Source organism: Periophthalmus magnuspinnatus, chromosome 9 (assembly GCF_009829125.3).
Source record: "Periophthalmus magnuspinnatus isolate fPerMag1 chromosome 9, fPerMag1.2.pri, whole genome shotgun sequence".
Classification (NCBI taxonomy): domain Eukaryota; kingdom Metazoa; phylum Chordata; class Actinopteri; order Gobiiformes; family Gobiidae; genus Periophthalmus; species Periophthalmus magnuspinnatus.
The window spans coordinates 10,158,744-10,177,437 of NC_047134.1; the positions used below are offsets into that span (position 1 = coordinate 10,158,744).

Below are 18,694 nucleotides of genomic sequence, written 5' to 3' on the forward strand. Positions count from 1 at the left end.
TCTGTGAGGTCGTTGAGGTCTGTGAGTCTTTGAGGCCTGTGAGTCTGTGCGGTCTGTGAGTCTGGGAGCAGATACTCCATTAACCTGCTTTTACTTCTGCGCCTCTGTTCAAACCACCTGCATATGTCCCATTTATTTTAACACTCCGTCTGCGTGACCTGAAAAACTTTTATAATAAGGTTTGTGAACAATAGGAACCGTAGCCTGGGTGCTGCTAGAAAAGTCCAGCAGCATTCAACAATGGGAGGAAAGCAGTAACTGAGGCCTTACAATGGGAATTTATGAAGCAAAAGGAACCAAACTTCTTCGACCTTGTGTTGTCATTTCACATGAGGCCACAGTGTTATCAGGCCGTTTATCTCACCCTCCCAAGATGGAACAGGACTTTGAACTCTCTTGTTTTGAGGTCAGGGCATTTCTTTATTTATTACAAGTCCCATCCGCAAGTAGTTTTATCTGTTCATTATGACAAACGGAAATTGCCGCCCTGTGAATGTAGCTTACCTTATCTTTTTTGACAATACTTAGTGATAAAGCAGTGGGTCGGCTGTGGGCTTTTTTTCAGAGGTCAGGTCTGCTTCCTGCTGTGCTGTTCTGTGCTGCATCAATTTTATTTTCGTACAAGTTATAGGAGTATTTGTAGTGTATTACTCGCTTAGTATTTCCTGTTACTAAAGGAGGTGTAAAGCTGAGTGACGGGATGATACACGTTTTTATTATCATTTTGTAATGTACTATTTCTGTAATGTCTGTAATGTAACTTTTTCTTACCCACTATCGGTCAAACTCTCTCGGCTGGGCTGAATATTAATCATTTGCAGTACAGCGCATGACGGTTTAGATGGTACTTCTACATGTGCCGCCTTGAGTTTGTTGTAACCTCCTGAGACCTGGCGTCCTCATATGTGGACAACACATTTTGGGTTGTCTACGCCACAATGCAAATTTTTAGAAGGAGAACAGCATACAAGAACATGTTTAATTTTGAATATTTTAAGAGTTTAGAATATTTATTTTATTTTATTTTTATTTTTATTTTTATTTAAAGGCATATGTCTTCCTGCGCCTGTTGTTTCTCATTTTGTTTTTACACTCAGGAAAAATGTTGTTGTGTTCAGACACTTAATAGTTTTTTTGCAAATAAAGTCCTGCAAGAGCTCGGGTCTCAGGAGGGTAAAGTAGATTCCCAAAGACAAATAGCTTAACTAACTCAGAGCGGTATAAAGTTTAGTTTCTCAGGCTTGTACCTTTTGAAACGGACTTTCTAGATGGCTGTGACAAGGGCTTACTTAAAAAAAAAATAAAAAAAACTTTCCTAACATGAAACATTCCTGAGCCAATGAGGAATGACAGACTAATTTTGGCCTCTAGACTCCACATTTTATTAGTTGTGAAGTTACATCATGGAGCTGGTTCCCCGCTGGTACCTGGGACGAAGGATCTGGTCCTGTGGTAGTTACATTTTCAGTCAAGGCTCGACAAACACGATTCTCTTTCTTCTTCTCCTCCTCCTCTCTGTGTTCTTCCATGTTTCAGCTGCCAGGCAAATGTGCCATATTAAGCAGTGTCCCAAAGCTCAGAGGAGGCCAGGGAAGTAAAGCGCAGTGGAAACGAGGGTTTAGGAGCAGACGTCAGGTACAATAATAATGTTTTATTTGTGTCATAGTGAGGGGTTTGTCCAGGTACAGCAGCAGAGGAAAGTTTGACTAATCTAACAGGTTTATCTGAAACTGACTTTGGTTTAAACGTTATGCAGTAATAATTTAAGAAAAGCTTTAGTGTCACAAAAGGCTCATTTTAGACAGAACCAGCGCCGGAGGAAAAGCTGTGCTCCTCACTCCTCGGCTCCTCACTCCTCACTGTGTCTCCTTTCTCCTCGCTCTGTCTCCTCTCCTCCTCTGCTCCTGTCTCCTCCTCACCGTGTCTCCTTTCTCCTTGCTTTGTCTCCTCTCCTCCTCTGCTCCTGTCTCCTCCTCACCGTGTCTCCTCTCTCCTCGCTCTGTCTCCTCTCCTCTGCTCCCGTCTCCTCCTCATTGTGTCTCCTCTTTCCTCGCTCTTTCTCCTCTGCTCCTGTCTCCTCCTCACCGTGTCTCCTTTCTCCTTGCTCTGTCTCCTCTACTCCTCTGCTCCTGTCTCCTCCTCACCGTGTCTCCTTTCTCCTCGCTCTGTCTCCTCTCCTCTGCTCCCGTCTCCTCCTCACTGTGTCTCCTCTCTCCTCGCTCTGTCTCCTCTCCTCCTCTGCTCTTTTCTCCTCCTCACTATGTCTCCTTTCTCCTCACTCTGTCTCATCTCCTCCTCTGCTCCTGTCTCCTCCTCACCGTGTCTCCTTTCTCCTCGCTCTGTCTCCTCTCCTCCTCTGCTTCTGTCTCCTCCTCACTGTGTCTCCTTTCTCCTCGCTCTGTCTCCTCTCCTCCTCTGCTCCTGTCTCCTCCTCACCATGTCTCCTCTCTCCTCGCTCTTTCTCCTCTCCTCCTGTCTCCTCCTTACCCTGTCTCCTTTCTCCTTGCTCTGTCTCCTCTCCTCCTCTGCTCCTGTCTCCTCCTCACCGTGTCTCCTTTCTCCTCGCTCTGTCTCCTCTCCTCCTCTGCTCCCTTCTCCTCCTCACCGTGTCTCCTCTCTCCTTGCTCTGTCTCCTCTCCTCCTCTGCTCCTGTCTCCTCCTCACCGTGTCTCCTTTCTCCTCGCTCTGTCTCCTCTCCTCCTCTGCTCCCTTCTCCTCCTCACCGTGTCTCCTCTCTCCTTGCTCTGTCTCCTCTCCTCCTCTGCTCCTGTCTCCTCCTCACAGTGTCTCCTTTCTGCTCGCTCTGTCTCCTCTCCTCCTCTGCTCCTGTCTCCTCCTCACTGTGTCTCCTTTCTCCTCGCTCTGTCTCCTCTCCTCCTCTGCTCCCGTCTCCTCCTCACCATGTCTCCTTTCTCCTCGTTCTTTCTCCTCGCTCTTTCTCCTCTCTCCTCTGCTCCCGTCTCCTCCTCACTGTGTCTCCTTTCTCCTCGCTCTGTCTCCTCTCCTCCTCTGCTCCCGTCTCCTCCTCACCGTGTCTCCTTTCTCCTCACTCTTTCTCCTCCTCTTCTCTCAGATTGTGGCTGGTGATACATCGACTCTGATATTGTTAGTGATATAGTGAAGACAGATGTTCTCCCTGAGATCTGTTTCAGTTCAATATTGAAAAATTCCCATAGACTTTCAAATAAATAAAATGGAGAATTTGAATCCTGGATAGAGAATAATCAGCTTCGGGTTAAGATATGAAATCATATAATTTCATTCACAATTCCTGAAACTTTATAAACTGCAAAGTCTTGGACATTGGTTACCACATAGCTGTTTGTTTCATTGTCTTCTAACTTTTTCTAGCTTTTAAAATTTGATTTAACCAAGATGCTATTGGAAAAATAAATAGAAAACTTAATTTTACAGCACCGCAGCGGAGTTTGAGGTGGACGGGACTGCTGCTGAGCTCTATTTTTGTTTTTATTGCCTGGAAAGACCCAGATCTCTAATTTAGGATAGTTATGAATGTTTATGTAGTAAAGCGTGTGCGCCTCTGGGAGGTGCTACTGAGTCAGCATCGTTCTGTTCCTGTGAAGGTTATGATTTAGTGCCTTTCTTTAGTGCCTCACCAACAAAAGGTTAAAGATTCAGTTCCCTCTGGCTTTGCAAATTGTTTTTGTGTTATTTGGAAGGACACCCACTTTATCTCAGCTGAATCTGTCAGGTGGAGCCAAAGAAGTTCTGTATAACCTGTTAAAGACGTACTGTTGTGTGTCTGAGGAGTGAAAGGACTACTGCTGTGAAAACACAGTACAGACCTGAGCCATTATAGGACTTGAAGGGAGAGTGCACCCTGAGCCCTCATTAGGTGTGTAGACCTTTAAGAGGATTACTACTCTTGACACTAGTTGTCCATTTTTTTAAGTGAGGTGCAATATGAAGGGCGTACTAAAATAATGTGATATGAATGTTTTTTTGGCATATTGACCGATTGAACGCTAGACGCAGTACAATGTTCTCGGTGCCAGATTACAGTTAATGCAGTTAGCTTTAGTTCTGTTTGTTTATTCTGGTTTATGCAGTTTTCACCACACTGTGATTGGTTAAATCCACCACAGAGGTTGACCAACAGGAAGAGTGTGTAGCGGAAAGTGTGTTTGAGCCTAGAGCTGCATTAAACAGATATGAGCAAATCATCTCGTGAATGGAATTATAATTTCATTTTCATCACCATATCCCAGCCCTGTCACAGTGTTTTTGTAGTAAACAAAAGAATCTGATGCTTCCTCAATACTGGAGACAATGGGTTTTTTTGTCGTTTTTTTGCTACACAAGCTGTTAGTCAGTCTGTCATGACAAGGCCTTCCATCCGCCACAGTGCCTCATGCCTCATGTCCATTAATGCTCTGAGCTGAATAATGTACAGAATAGTTTTCTCCATAGAGCATAGAGCAGACACAGTGTGGGCACATAGTGGTGACTAATCCCATTTGCAGTCTTATTCTGGATCACTATTGGCCACAGAGTGGCTAATCTCAGTTTGTTAGATTCTTACGCACTAATCTGAGGCTTGTGTCGTGGAGTTTGTTTATTGTCTTTAGCAGTGATGCACCAGCCTGTAATCCAACCTATTTGTGGAACAATAATGTTCTATTTCTGATATTGTCAGCTTTGGCTGACAATATCAGGGTGGTGGAGGTGAGACAGTGAGGGCTGGACTTGACGTTAACCTGCTGCTCCTCTGTCCATTCACTCTCAGGGGCTTGGCTTGTTTGTTGCCGTGGGTTACACTTGTTGTCGGCCACAATGTCGGAGCACATGCAGCTCTCTCTTGCCTTGTGCAGGATAGGGCTTTACACGGTAAGAACAAGCTCTGTTTTCTCATATCTGTTATAAGTGAGTGTAGATGGTCTCTGTGCTAATAATTTTTAAGCTTAATGGATGATTGTGGTTTGTTTGAAACTCAAACGGGGGGGGGGGGGGGGGGGGGGGGGGGGGGGGGGGGGGCAGTGGCGTCTTGTGCGTTGCCTGGTCACAGTGAAAAGAGGAAGCATTGAGTGGGTGTCACACAGTCAGACTAATGCAACAGGTGGATTCACAAAACTGTGGGGAATAAGCCTGAATTTACTGTCTCACACAAAGCTCAGGACGTATGGATCAAATCTGTGTGGCTTTAAATGTTTAAACAGGAATAAGTTTTATTTTAACCAGCCCAAGTCAGGAAGGTTACACATTGTCAGATGTGCTGGTGAAATGTGAACAGTGTTTCTTCTCTGCAAACGTTTTCTCATTTCTTTAAAAGTAATACTTCAGAATACACCAGGGTACTTGGTGACCCCTCATTTAGATCATTTGCTGAACTCTGAAAAAGAAGTTCCACCTCCAACAGTGTGAACAAAGTCAAAGTACCTGATTGAAGTCTAGCCCCAGCGCCCTGTGGCCAGAGCTGCTCTGTGGAGCTTGTCCAGCACAATACTCAAACCATTAGGGATTTAAGAGACGTGTGGGGCACTTTGGAGTCGTCTCATTATGTCTTTAATCAAGTGGAACATGATCGCTGCAGGCACAGGTCAAAATAAATGTTTTTCTATTTGTTCACATTATTTGTTATTACTAGTGCTTAGCTGCTACTTGAATCATTTTTTAAAACTTTGAAAACCTTCAGGAATAAATCCAAATTTGCCACAACCTGAAGCAAAACGGACATGCAGATAGACCTGTTACAATAACCAATTTTGGGATGTGATATATTGCTAAGAAAATGATCACGTTAAATAATAATAGTGCCACTAACACTATAAACCTGAACAGGCCTGCACGCAGACATCAGGTGCAACCACACAACTAAAATCATGTTGTTATTTAGAGATCGGACCCGCAACCAGATGGTGGCAAACCCTACAGCCTCCCTCTGCTCTGTTTTCAGACACCCTTGAGCTTGACTTGTGATGTGCAGCTGATGAGTTGTGGTGGTGTCTGACACAAAGGCTTGACTTCTGCCTCGTGAGATGAACCTTGTAGCTTGTGTCAAAAGTGTCACATACAAATATCGTCCCTGTAACTGTCTTTATGAGCTTCATTTGACGCGTGGCGTCACACTCACTCAGTCCACGTCTTATACAGTCTGTGCATACAACACCTTGATATTTCTATTTTTTCCCACGCTGTGTGAAAAGCTGTTTCCAAGCACTTCCGTTGGTTTTCAAAGACAGGATGGGAGCAGCCTGTGCCCCTAAATATCCCTCTCTTAAAAATAACTGCAGAACAAGTAAAGACCCGGGTCAGTGTGATTGTTTGAAGCGCTGCAATAACGTCCTGGATAAGATGTATTGGTTGACCTTTGACTTGCTCTATGCTGAAATCCACATTTTACAAACTTGTTATTATCATTAACTATAAACCATCAGTTGTACAGCTGCATCTGCCCGACCAGCCAGTGCCTTCAACGTTGTGTTTGAATTCAGAAGGGGCTGGATTTGGACCATAGAGCCTCACGAACCTCTGTCCTAACTTGAGATGGTCAATCACACCTAATCCAAATTGGGGAAACTGGACAGTTCGAGACCCACATGTCTTTGTAAAGTTGTGTGAAAGTGTATGGTTATGGATGAAATATCACAATCATTTGGGTCTGGAACACACAATACAATGAACTGTAATGTACACAGATTATATAGACCTACATGAATGGAAACACTGCTACTTTAGCCAAAGGATCATTTCAAATTAAATGTGTAAAAGAATTATAGATTTATTTTAAGTTATGTTTTCTGTCTCATGTTTTAGGTCACTGCAGATTAGGTTAGTGTTTTGAAGGCAGAACAAGCAACAAAATTAGTCAATAAGCTCATATTTTGTGATGGATTAGAGCAATAACTGTGTGTGTGTAAATCAGAGGTTATGTGGAGTTCCATCTGTACTTACTCACAGAACCCATGATGAGATATTAGAAAATACGCTGTTAGTCGACCCAATTATTTTATCAGTTTATTTCTATCAGTTATATCAATATCAGTTTGGTTGGTCAATATACTGGGCTGGTATTTGCACTTTTCAGTGTATCAGACGTCAGGCTCAAACCTCCAGCAGAGGCTGATATTTTGTTTGGTCCAGCTGTAGTAAAACAGGTTTGTGAATGGCTTTGTAATGAATAAATATTATTTTATGAACATATGGCTCCACATATCAGCCCAAACATATCAGACATTGGTTTCTGATATGACAGATAATGACAATTGAAATTGTATTAATTTGCTTGTTGCTTATGATATTTCATGTATTAAACATGAGGTAATTGAATTGATTGACAAACCTGTTTCACTTCATTTTAGTTCTGTGTGGATGTGTTTGACATTTGGACCATAAAGATCTTGAATTTATGCTATCTCCACTTCTATCTTTATTATTTCTATTTGAAGCAGAATGTAGCTGACAACCAACACAGGACAATGGAAGTGTGTGTGTCCTAAAGCACTGCATCCAAATACAGACAAATCCCAATGATTTATTAAAATTATTATTTTTTATATATCAAAGAATTGTCTGTGCATCTTCTGCTCCACTGCCACAGCCCCACTTGAGCTTTTTCACCACATTGTTGTGCTTTGTTGCTTTTCTCTTTAAGATTAGTTGAGCAAGAATTGAAGGTAATGTTTAAACTTTCTTCACCTGTGGTTTGAGTAAAATAGTTTTTATCTCCCTCTGCTGGCAAGGAAAGGAAATGCACTTTCATGGAGTTTGGACCCTTTGATGCACTGAGAAGTTTGTGCAGACTCTGAACTTTATACAGTCACTTTCATAATCCATAGTGTAGTGGAATTAAAATGACATGGTAACAGTATTTCTTTTTATAATCTTAATTTTATTGGTGGCTTTTTGGAAAATCAGTTAACCTTTATTCAAAAATGCATAGCCTGCTTCTGGTTAGGAAAGTCCCGATCGAATACTGGTATCAGAATCGGCCGCCGAGTTGGTCATGTTAGAGTATCACTTTGGATCGATTTGGTGAATAAATCGGCCGATACTGTGTGTAGTGCCCTCTGCATGTGGCTCCCTGTGCAAAGGCTGGAGTTCAGCTGAAACACAGACTGACGATGCTCTAAAATAAATAAAAACATTATTAATTACAGGGATAGAATTTGTTTTACCTCTGTGAAGTCTTCAGGAGTCTTAAGAGTGAAAAACAAATGGACAAATCAGCAGAGGAGCAGAGCAAATGCCTGACTTGTTTACATTTGTAGAGTAGCATGTGCTCTGGGGCAGGTTTCTTATCTTTTTACAGGCCTCAAAGATAAATAATAAACTCTGCCTTTAGAAACAGGCTTATGTCTCTGTCATTATGTTGTGAAACTGCTGTACTGTTATTTTTAAGTAGGCCTTTTTATATCTGGTAATAATTTTATTCAACTGGGACTGAATTGTCCATGGAAAACTTAACTATTTATAAAGCCACAGCCTAAATTGTGTGAATAAAATCACCCCAGTGCACGGATGAGATTGGTATTGGATCGGTATCAGGAATTACGAATATTTAAAAATCAGTATTGGATCAGGACCAAGCCTGCTTCTGGTGTTGTGTTGTTTTTATGGCTATATCACTATATTTACACGCATTTCATTCATAAAGTGGAGCTTGTTGTTTTGTACTCGCTCATTCACTGCCATGTCCTCTAGATGGAGCCATCTAATCACTAATAAGCTCCAGGCTTGAATTATACTTCTTCCACCAACTATGTGCTCTTTATATTTTATAAAAATTTAAGACGTAGAGTAAAGGTACTTTTATGATAAATATAGTTGAATACTATAGCAAACGTCGGCATTGCATAATCTGGACCGTACAAGAGCCGTCCTCCTGCACTATTGTGTTCGTTGGGTCAGCTGAGGGTAACCAGTCACACTGAGTCTGTGCTGTAGTAAATATGTCATCAGACTTCACTAGTTTTACTGAAGAGAATCCTACAATCGTACAAAGGAAGTGGAAACTCTAAGAGTCAATTAAAAGTGTATTTCCAGTACTCTGAGATGTAGTCTTTCAATCAGTCCAAATGCTCCCCTTAGTTTCATCGTTTGCCTTGGCACATGTTGCATGATGTCTTGTTGCATTGCAGATGTCACTAAAACTAAAACATGAAGACTAATAGTGGGGCCTTGGTTTGCTAAAATCTTCAAAGTTAAACGTCAGTAGAAAATCAGGCTGGATTTACAAAAATCAACTCCAACCGCGGAGTGAATGAAAAGCACATTGTGTTTGACTACTTCCTTGCATGAGGGCTTAATATTAGGCAGTGTCTTTTGGTTGTTCTCAGTCTGTGTGGGTCTGCAGAGGCTTTCCCATCAGTCGTCATCCTCAGGACTGAAGAGCTCATGTCTCTGGAGAGGAAGAGCTGTCTCCTCCTCCTCCTCCTCCTCTTCCCTCCGCCTGCACTGTGCAGTGTCACAGGTGAGGCCTGTGGTGCATCAGGATCTGTTCTTTCCTGTCTTTGACTAAGTAAATGTTTCCCTCTGTGCTCAGCCGTTTATGAAAGCTCCTTTCGCAATCTGCCCTGCGCTGCAGCACATGTGTCCATCAGCCTTGGCTCTGTGGAGTGTGTGGGGAGAGCGGCCTGTGTTTGTGGAGCACACATCACCTCTTCCGGTAAAGAGGATTTTCTCAGCTCATCGTCCTGAGTCCCTTTAGATCAGAGCAGAGTTTTGAGTACTTTCACTCATCTTCAGAGTTTCATTTTGTCTGGTCAACTTCTTTCATTTATTGTACATTTTAATAAAATGCTTCTGACACAATGCAGTTCATGTTTCTGTGTTGATTGTGTGGTCAGGCTGTTGTCTGTGTGACTCCAGTGCTTTGTACAGACACTTCTTCGTGCTGCTGTGTCATTAGCCACAGAGTGGGCAGCAGATGAGTTCATGTCCCATTCTGACATACACTGTTTGTGCCTGGACGTTTTCTTTGAAGAAGAAGAGCATGTGGAATCAATCGTGTGGAGCTCCTGCTCTGTGTGGGGCTGTCTCTACACTGTGTAGTCTTCACATGTTGGAGCGCATGGCTCCTGTCCACTCTGTGCACACTCACTGGCTTCATGTAGTGTGGATTTGTTTATCAAACACTCTGATCTAGTCCAGTGTGAGGGAAACATGTGCTCCATGTTTGTGGCAGTAAACTTGCACTGACAAAACTGACACCTGTCCAATTGTTCTATAATGCAGTATTACAAACTTGCATGTGGCTCTTTATGTATCTATAGGAACAAGAGAGTATAAGTGTATGATTATTATCAGGACGGCTCTGCAGCCTTTAAACCTCAGTGCCACAGTCTTGGTGTGGTCGAGGCCTGTCATTACCGACACACAAACAAAGCTTGGATTTGCCTGTCATGCATTTTTACTTAATTGACTGTTTTGATGTTGATTTTTTTCCCTCAGATTGTAGTTCACACCACCTCCCAGTCGCTGTGAGGAAAACTTCTGACAAGCTTCTGGAGGTTCTTTGACGTAGGGGCCTCAGCTCCATAACACTTCATGTTTGGTCCTGACAAAATGAGTGAGGAAAATGGTGTGGTTTGAAGGCTGTATGCTGCAAACATCGGAGCTGTGAAGAGGTGGGACTTTTGTCTGCGCCTTTGAAAGGAGGAGGCCACAAACATCACGAGGGGTCTCCCTATTTGCATAATTAACTGTTGACACTAACTGTGCTTAATGAAGGCCTATTGAAGTCATTGACCCTTATACACAGGCAGCCTCTGGGAATGAGACAGAGGCTCCTCAAGTAAAGGTTAAAACAATGTGTCTGGTTCACTTCCGACAAATGTGCCGGAACGCCCCAAGTCTCCAAATATCAATAAGGACACGGAACTATGGACCTGCCTGTTTGACATTCAGATCCAACTGTGGTTAAGGAGTAAAAGGAGGAACAGACTCGTATAACAATATCAAAGAGTAACTGTCAGCACCCAATAACTCATAACTATTGATATGTTTGAATTCACTGTGTGTTTTAGCTGTGATCTGATATTAGAGTTTAACATGGAGCATAAACAGTTTACAAATCAAATATTGTTTATGATCCCGGAGAAGGGCACATTAATGTGGTCCTTTTGTCTGGAAAAATACAAGTAAATTGTGTCCAAAGTTTGAAATGAGCTAGAGCATGTCCAGTGTGAATCAGCCTGAATCAGTGACTCAGTGGTCAGCTGTTGACATCCCACTGAAACAGAGAGAAACTTGTAGTAAAATGTGCTTCAGCCCAAAACATGTTGCAATTGTACTTCTGCGAGCTAGGGCTGTGCAATAAATCAAATTAAGAGATTATTTGTGATTATTGGACCCAACAAAAAAGATGATTTACTCTACCATTGAAAAGCATTGTATGTGCACATGTTTCTGTTGAAAATGACACCGCAGGTTGGAACTTTTCGCTTGTAAAAAAGTTCATACTGGCTGATCTGTGACTTTCATTTCATCTGTTCATTCTGGTCATATGAAGTTTGCTGATGCATCACACTTTTATGTGTGAATAATTGTTTGAATAATCGTGATATCAAGAATGGTTGACAGAATTATTGGTTATTGTGTTTTCACAGTAGAGCTGCCTCCTGTGTACACTCGGAGTCTTAAAGGATTTAAAATGAAATAAATGGATAGTCAGAAAAAGGTAGTTGTCTGCATCAGGGCAGGTAAATGATTTTGACCACTGAAATCACTGTTTTTTACACTTGTTTATGTGAGTGAATGCTCCCAAAGAGAGTTGTGGCCCATTTTTATCATGAAATGTAGTTCTTCTGAAAGGGTCAGATGAAAATGTGTTATCGGATGTAAGTAGGGCAAGTATTGTCTCTATCTATCCAGCCTTTTTGTTTCGGTGAGATGGGGTACCCTCCACCCCCCTTGGTTCTTGCACACTGGTTTCAGGGCCTTCAAAAGGGGGCCCCAAAAGCTTTGATCCTCTACATGGGTGTGGAAAAACATCTTTTACGTTATACTATGTCCAGGAAACCAACATTTTTGGCACAGCTATTTAATGTTCTCAAACCATCAGTCATCCTAATAACAGTTTATTTACCAGTGGACCCAGGCAGAGCCTCTCTCTGTGATGTCCGCTCTTGGCATTTGTGTCTTTGGTCTGCAGGTTTCTCCACACTCTGTCCTTGGCCTCATGACTGGTTTGTAAAACCCATGATGAATGTGTGCCGTTAAATCAAAATACAGTGTTCACATGTCACATTCTTTCTCGGGGAATGGTCACAGAAATGGAATCTGTCACACTGACAGCTGATGGGGATCCAAACAAACAAACATTGGTATTGTTGTTGTGGTGGACTGGTGCCACTGCCACAGATGATGTCTGGTTCTTGGCTGCTCCACCTGGAGTGTCTAGACTGGGCCCTGTCACCAGGCACATACAGCCTCCATCAGAAAAGTCCCAGGTGTCATAATGGTCCAGTCTTATTTTAATGTCTTCTGTCACTGAGCTTACAGCAGTGACTCCACAGTCTGGACTCTGGACCTGTCAGACCACAGCCTCCAGTGAAACCTTATGTGAAAAGAAGTCCCTCGTACGCCCCTGATGGCCACAACAATGGCTTATGTCAAAGGCTCCATAATCCCTGGTGCTGTAGTCTCCAGATACAGTTTATGCGTCATGTTGCCATATTTGGCGGTAACATTATCCGTGTGCTCCAACTCCGTGATTCCAGTGGGAGACGTTCATGGCGTTTACCTTCTCCATTCTCAGCTCTAAAGTTTTTCAGCTCAGACGGTTGTTCAGTCGATGGTCAGCAGCCTCTGAGCACATGCCCAGTGTGAGGAAGGAGCTGTGCGGCTCCGGCACAGAGGCCACTATTACATCTGTTCTGTCGTGTGACTGACTCTTCGGTCTTACAGAAGTCCTGAGCTGTGTCATATTTACACTTTTATGAAAAATGTCACTATACAATTGGATGTTTACAATAAATGATACTTGATGCAGATTTAAAAATACATATAATGTGTAATCTATAGTCACACCATGGTGTAAATGCAAATCATCATCTTTTTCACCTTTCTGTCTCACCTGCCTCTCTCCCTTCCCCTCTCTCCTCCCTCTCCTCCCTCTTTTTCCTCTCATTTCTCTCTCCTTCTGTGTCTGTTGCCCCTCCTGTCTTCCTTCCCGTTTTTTCTATCTCTCCCTTCTCCCTCTCTCTACCTTCCCTTCCCATTTCTCTCTCCCTCCCCTTCTCTTTCCCACTCCCTTCCTTTAACTCTTCCTCTCTCTCCCTCCCCCTCTCCCGTCTCTCTCTTTCTCTGTCTCTCTCTTTCCACCTCTCTCTATCTCCCCTTCTCTCTCCCTCCCCTCTTCTGTCTCTCTCTCTCTCTCCACCTCTCTCTATCTCCCCTTCTCTCCCTCCCCCTCTTCTGTCTCTCTCTCCCTCCCCCTCTTCCATCTCTCTTTCTCTCTGGCTCTCTCTTTCCACCTCTCTCTATCTCCCCTTCTCTCTCCCTCCCCCCTCTCCCGTCTCTCTTTCTCTCTGTCTCTCTCTCTTTCCACCTCTCTCTACCTCCCCTTCTCTTTCCCACTCCCTTCCTTTAACTTTTCCTCTCTCTCCCTCCCCCTCTGCTGTCTCTCTCTTTCCCCCCTCTCTCCCTCTCTCTCTCTTTCCCTCTGTCTCTCTTTCCCCCTCTCTCTTCCTCTCCTTCTCTCTGTCTCTTTCCCCCTCTCTCTTCCTCTCCTCTCTCTCTTTCTCTCTGTCTCTCTCTTTCCCCCTCTCTCTTCCTCTCCTTCTCTCTCTCTCTTTCCCTCTGTCTCTATCTCTTCCTCTCCTTCTCTCTCTCTCTCCCTCTGTCTCTCTTCGGTCTACTTCTCCAGACGGATGTTGCTCTGATGCAGACAGGGTCACCTTATTTCTTCTGTATGTCGGACACTCAACACGAGACAATAATGGACTTAAAGACTTGTTTTCAGCACTTTCCTTCATCCTGTCCAGTGATAAAAGTGATAGGCCAATCTCTCCATCTCTCCGTCTGCACACAGGGTGTAATCCTCTGCTGTAATCATGAATGAAAGCACCTGTTTACACCTGAGAGGTCTGTATTTTAAGAGTGCATCATCTCAAATCACGACGTAGGAAAAAATATATTAAGTGATTTCCTTCCTTGTATAAACGATACACACTTTTAATGAGAAATATTTAACACAAAAGATAGTCACATTTCTTCCTCCAAAGTCTCTGCTCCAAACTTTTTCTGACAGAGGACGGGCTGTAGACGTCTCAATTAAAAAGACGCAAACTGATCATTGACGATTAGAGGTGATTTAAAGTTGGTTTACACAGCCCTGTCATAACATGATTAGTCTAAAATTTGCCCAGTGGTTTTGGATTGTTGGTCCTAAATCTCATATTTGGGTTTATAAAACCAGTAGAAAGCTGCTGACATTCAGTGGCCATTGGCCAAAGACCTTTTTGATTTCCGAGGAGGATATTTGATGTTGTGTGAAGGCAAAGCAGTCTGTCATTTGAACACAGGCCTGGGAAGAGCCCATGAGCAGCCGTGTCTGTCTGGGCCTTAACAAGAATGGCATGCAGCGCACCCCTCACTGTACTGAGCACCCCCACCCGCTGCTTCAAAGTGCAAATAACAACAACAAGTGAAGGGGAGAAGATGAATGAGGATGAATGAATGTGGCCCTCAGCTCCCTGCCCCCATGGCTGAGAGCGGAGCGCACTACAGTGCGGTCTGTCCCGCCCTCGCAGCTTTACGGGCCTGTGTTATGACTGTTGCCGGTGTGTATTACACACAAATCTGTGCTGCTTCTCCGCCGGGACACCCATATAAAGGGCTGTCATTTCCAAAGGTCACGAGTGAGTCCTCCACACAAGTGTTGTCCCGACACCCAGTCTGGAAAAATAAAAACGTCTGGTACTGGACCCATCTGTGCCCTGTGCCTCTGCATGTCCTTTCCCTTTCATTCTTCACTCCTCTGCTACTGCCTCTGCCCCTTTAATAACACGGTGTCATTTGCACCATTTCAAATGTTTAGTAACACAAACTCATTTGCACCATTTCAAATGTTTAGTAACACAAACTCATTTGCACTATTTCAAATGTTTACTGACATCAGACATGTGCTGCTTCCCTCCCACACCTGCAGCAAAACATGCCTCACCTCATGTGATAAACACTTCTTTATGAAGCTTTTGTAAGAACAGAGAGGTTTTAGTCTCATTCAGAGATCTGTTGTGGTCGCATCAGGCGCATTGCCAGTTATTATAAACAGTCCTTAATTCTAAGTGAGGAGTCCCCAGTGAATGAGCAGTGTGTACAGGAATGTAACATGAACCAGTCTGCAGCGTCTGGGCTCTGCTCACCCACATTTATTATCTCTAAAAATACTGAGTGTGTTCTAAAAACGCACTGAGTCCTATGCCTTCCATCCCTGTCAGGTGCATCTACAACAGACAAATAGTGTAGAAGTTCTCGGCCTGACCTCACACAACGCACAGGATTTCTGTAGTTAGTTTCATTACCTGATTGTTTGTGTTTTCAGTTTATTACAGATAACATGAGGCAACCTCAGGAGAACTTTGTTTTAAGCACAAAGTAGAAAGGTGCATAAGTGGCTAGTAGACAGATACAATAGAGACAATTACAGTAAAAGTTATTGCAGACACTTAATAATTATAGCAATTCATAAAAATCAAATCAAATATTGACTGAAAATACTTTAATAAGATTTAGAGAGAAGGTAATAGTCCTTTCTCCACATCTATCCTGTGCATTGGCTGAACTGACTCTTTATATTCAGGTAACTGGTCATCGGTCAAATGATGAACCTTAACTCTGCATTTACACAATGTTTTAAGTTAAGTTTAATCAATTCATGTGTAATAAAGGACTAAAAGCAGGACCTTTTTAAATCCATACAAAGTTACTACCTGGATTAAGGAAGTTAAACTGTTGAATTAAAGTGACTCCGCAGGACAGCGGGCGCCCCATGGCTCTCGCAGCCAAACACTGCAGACAAATGTATTTCCTCCTGAAGCTCTTGAGTCAGGCCTGATCTTCTTGTGTTAAAGGGGCCAAAGGTGCAGGCTCGTCCCTCTCATGTCGTGTGCGTCTGACCCCTGGAGCATGGGGCCTTGTAGGAGAACAGAAAAAGATGTGTGCTGGGGTGTTTTTTATTTTTAAGAAAACATTAGGCCTTTGTTCCAGTATTAAGTATGAACTATATCATACGTAGATTGTGTTCAGAGTATATCTTTCTGTACCTGTCTTTGCTGTTGATAAAAAAAAAAACACTACATCCATGACCAGGAGTTTGAATAAAGTGTAGTGGTGGGCGGAGATAGGGGGTAGGTAAAAATAGACATTTTCTGAGCACTCAAGCCTTGATTACAGGACAAGACGTGATTAGTCAAACATGCATGAATAAAAATACAACTTTGTGTAACCTGTTGATGGGGGCGCTGCTGTTATAAGGTTATAAGTCAGTTTTGTATCATATGGATATGTGCATTGACTTTAACAGTTGTATATTGACTTAGTACATTTATTTTTCTGCATTTTGTGTGTTTTTATTTGGGGCCTGTGGTTAGGGATGCACCTCTAACATCGGTGCTAATATTGAAACTTTTGGTTGATATCAGTTCAGCCGATGCCCCGTTCTGGGCTATAAACCGGCATAATAAGATGATTTACTGGCCAATATTGTCTCAAAAACATCTGATAATATTAAACTTGTATTTTTTCAAACTTGTTCTGAATTGACTTTAAATGATAATTAACACATTTGGATATTTTTTACCTTATGCTGTGTTTCAGCCTCTGCCCTTGTAGATATCGGGTATCGGCAGATACTTGAAGCCAAAGTATTGATATCAGTATCGGAAAAGAAAAAGCTGGATCGGTGCATCTCTAACTGTCATATTCTTGTCAGTTTCTCTTGACATGTGGTGAGTGTTTCTGATGTACGTTTGGTGCACAGCTCAGGGCTTCCTGTTTGGGCAGACAGCCGGGTTCAGTCAGGAGTCGGGGTCGGGTTGCTGCGTTCACGTCTGGAGATGATGGACACTGTCTGATAGGAGACTGAAGACTATTGTCTCTGAATTATTGTCATCGCCATGGCAGTAATGCTGAGGTTTGAACTTTTTTTTTTCTCCACATGATGTTTAATAGTTCAAAAACATTACTGGAGAATATATGAAAACATAGTAGCTCGCTGCAGACTTGGCTACAGTTGCACTCAACAGACTTTTTTACTTTTCATTGAAAGGATAATTTACAGTAGTCCTAAAATGAGAGACGGGGTAAAGGGTTGCTGATCTCCACTTGTTTTTATAGACCCCTCTTATGTCATAAACAGCAAGTGGTCCTATGTGCCCATGCTGGTCCTGAAACCTGATATTGGACATATAGTGAAGTGTGCGTGTTGTCCAGACTGGTTCCTGTCCTGCTAATAAAAGAGATCTCTTTTTTGCTTTGGATACTGCTGCTTTCTCCACACACGTTTAAAGCGCTGTTCACGGTTCACACTGCATTTTGTTCTTAATGTCTCACAGCAGGCACTTAGACCCAGGTCATGACTCAAGCACGACAGGTCTGCCTCTGGGGGTCTCCAACCACAGACCACCGCTGACCTGCAGCCCACACCAGCCCTGCACCACACAAACTGCACTCCATACATATAACATGTGTGATGACTACTTTTATGTGTAACTTTTCTGGTAGGGGGCTCCGCTGCCTCCGTTTTGCCTAAAACGTTCCATGAATTAGTTTAATGGCAGACGCATTGAACAAATTAATTCAACACATGTGTTTCATTAGGGTGTTTTTAAATGTAATATTCTTACGTGAGTTGGGTTGCCTTTTCACAGATCTGACCTGTAACTTGCCCTCATGATGCCACCCGCTCGTCTCCATGGAGATAGATAAGTTTAATGTCATACTGTGAAACATTGTAAGGCAGGCAAAGTAGCAAACTCCTGAAAGTTGCATAGTACACAGTTTTTATGGCCACACTGAACAGTTTGGTTTGTCTTGCAGTGTTTCCGTGCGCTGTGCTGTAAAGGACCTCCGCCTCCGAGACCAGAGTATGATGTCGTGTGCATCGGCCTGACAGGTGCCGGGAAGACCAGCCTGCTGTCCCGCCTCTGCAGCGAGGGCAGTGATGGCATCGTCCCCACTACAGGTTTGTGTCCACTATATTTTAGTATCAGCATCAATATGATGCCCCGAGGTCTTATGTAATTATGTAACACAATCCACAGACGGTCAGTTCACTCACTGATGTATTTCTGTAAGATGTGAATTAAAATGATTATTTCAGCCCGGCCTGTGATGTTGGGCCAAAATGTGCAGTGCAAAGTTTAAATCGGTTCAAATAAAATGACTGACATTAGTCACTGGAAGTTGCTTCACAATTTTGTGCATTATTTGTTCACTTCAATACTTGCTGGTTTAGCTTTCCCAGCGATCACTGGTCCAAGTACTAACCAGGCCCAAACCTGCCCAGTCTAGTACTTTTGTACTTTCATGGATTTGCTCACCTCAAATGTGGTAATTTGTCCTCTCTAAAATCTATCCCAAAAACGTTTTTGTGAGAAATATTTTGTGTTCCGCTGCTTTTTTCCCACACATATAGCACATATAATGTCATTCTTTTTTGAACATTTCATTTTAATGGTATCTTAATTTTTATTAATGTCTTGTTGAAGTAATGTAATATAGACGTTAT

The 18,694-nt window shown here is 42.9% G+C and overlaps 1 protein-coding gene across 2 annotated transcripts in view; it reads left to right on the forward strand.

The window, feature by feature from the left end:
* The window catches only part of LOC117375923 (ADP-ribosylation factor-like protein 15), a 49,459-nt gene that overhangs the window by 1,921 nt on the left and 28,844 nt on the right, over window positions 1-18,694 (forward strand). Inside the window, exons 1-2 of one of the 2 annotated variants that reach the window (XM_033972309.2) lie at window positions 4,779-4,848; window positions 18,004-18,148. In XM_033972309.2, coding sequence (XP_033828200.1) covers window positions 4,795-4,848; window positions 18,004-18,148 — 199 coding nt within the window. In that variant the 5' untranslated portion in view covers window positions 4,779-4,794. Of the gene's footprint in view, window positions 1-4,778; window positions 4,849-18,003; window positions 18,149-18,694 lie in introns of those variants that run through there. The other variant, XM_033972310.2, reaches the window with a different exon arrangement.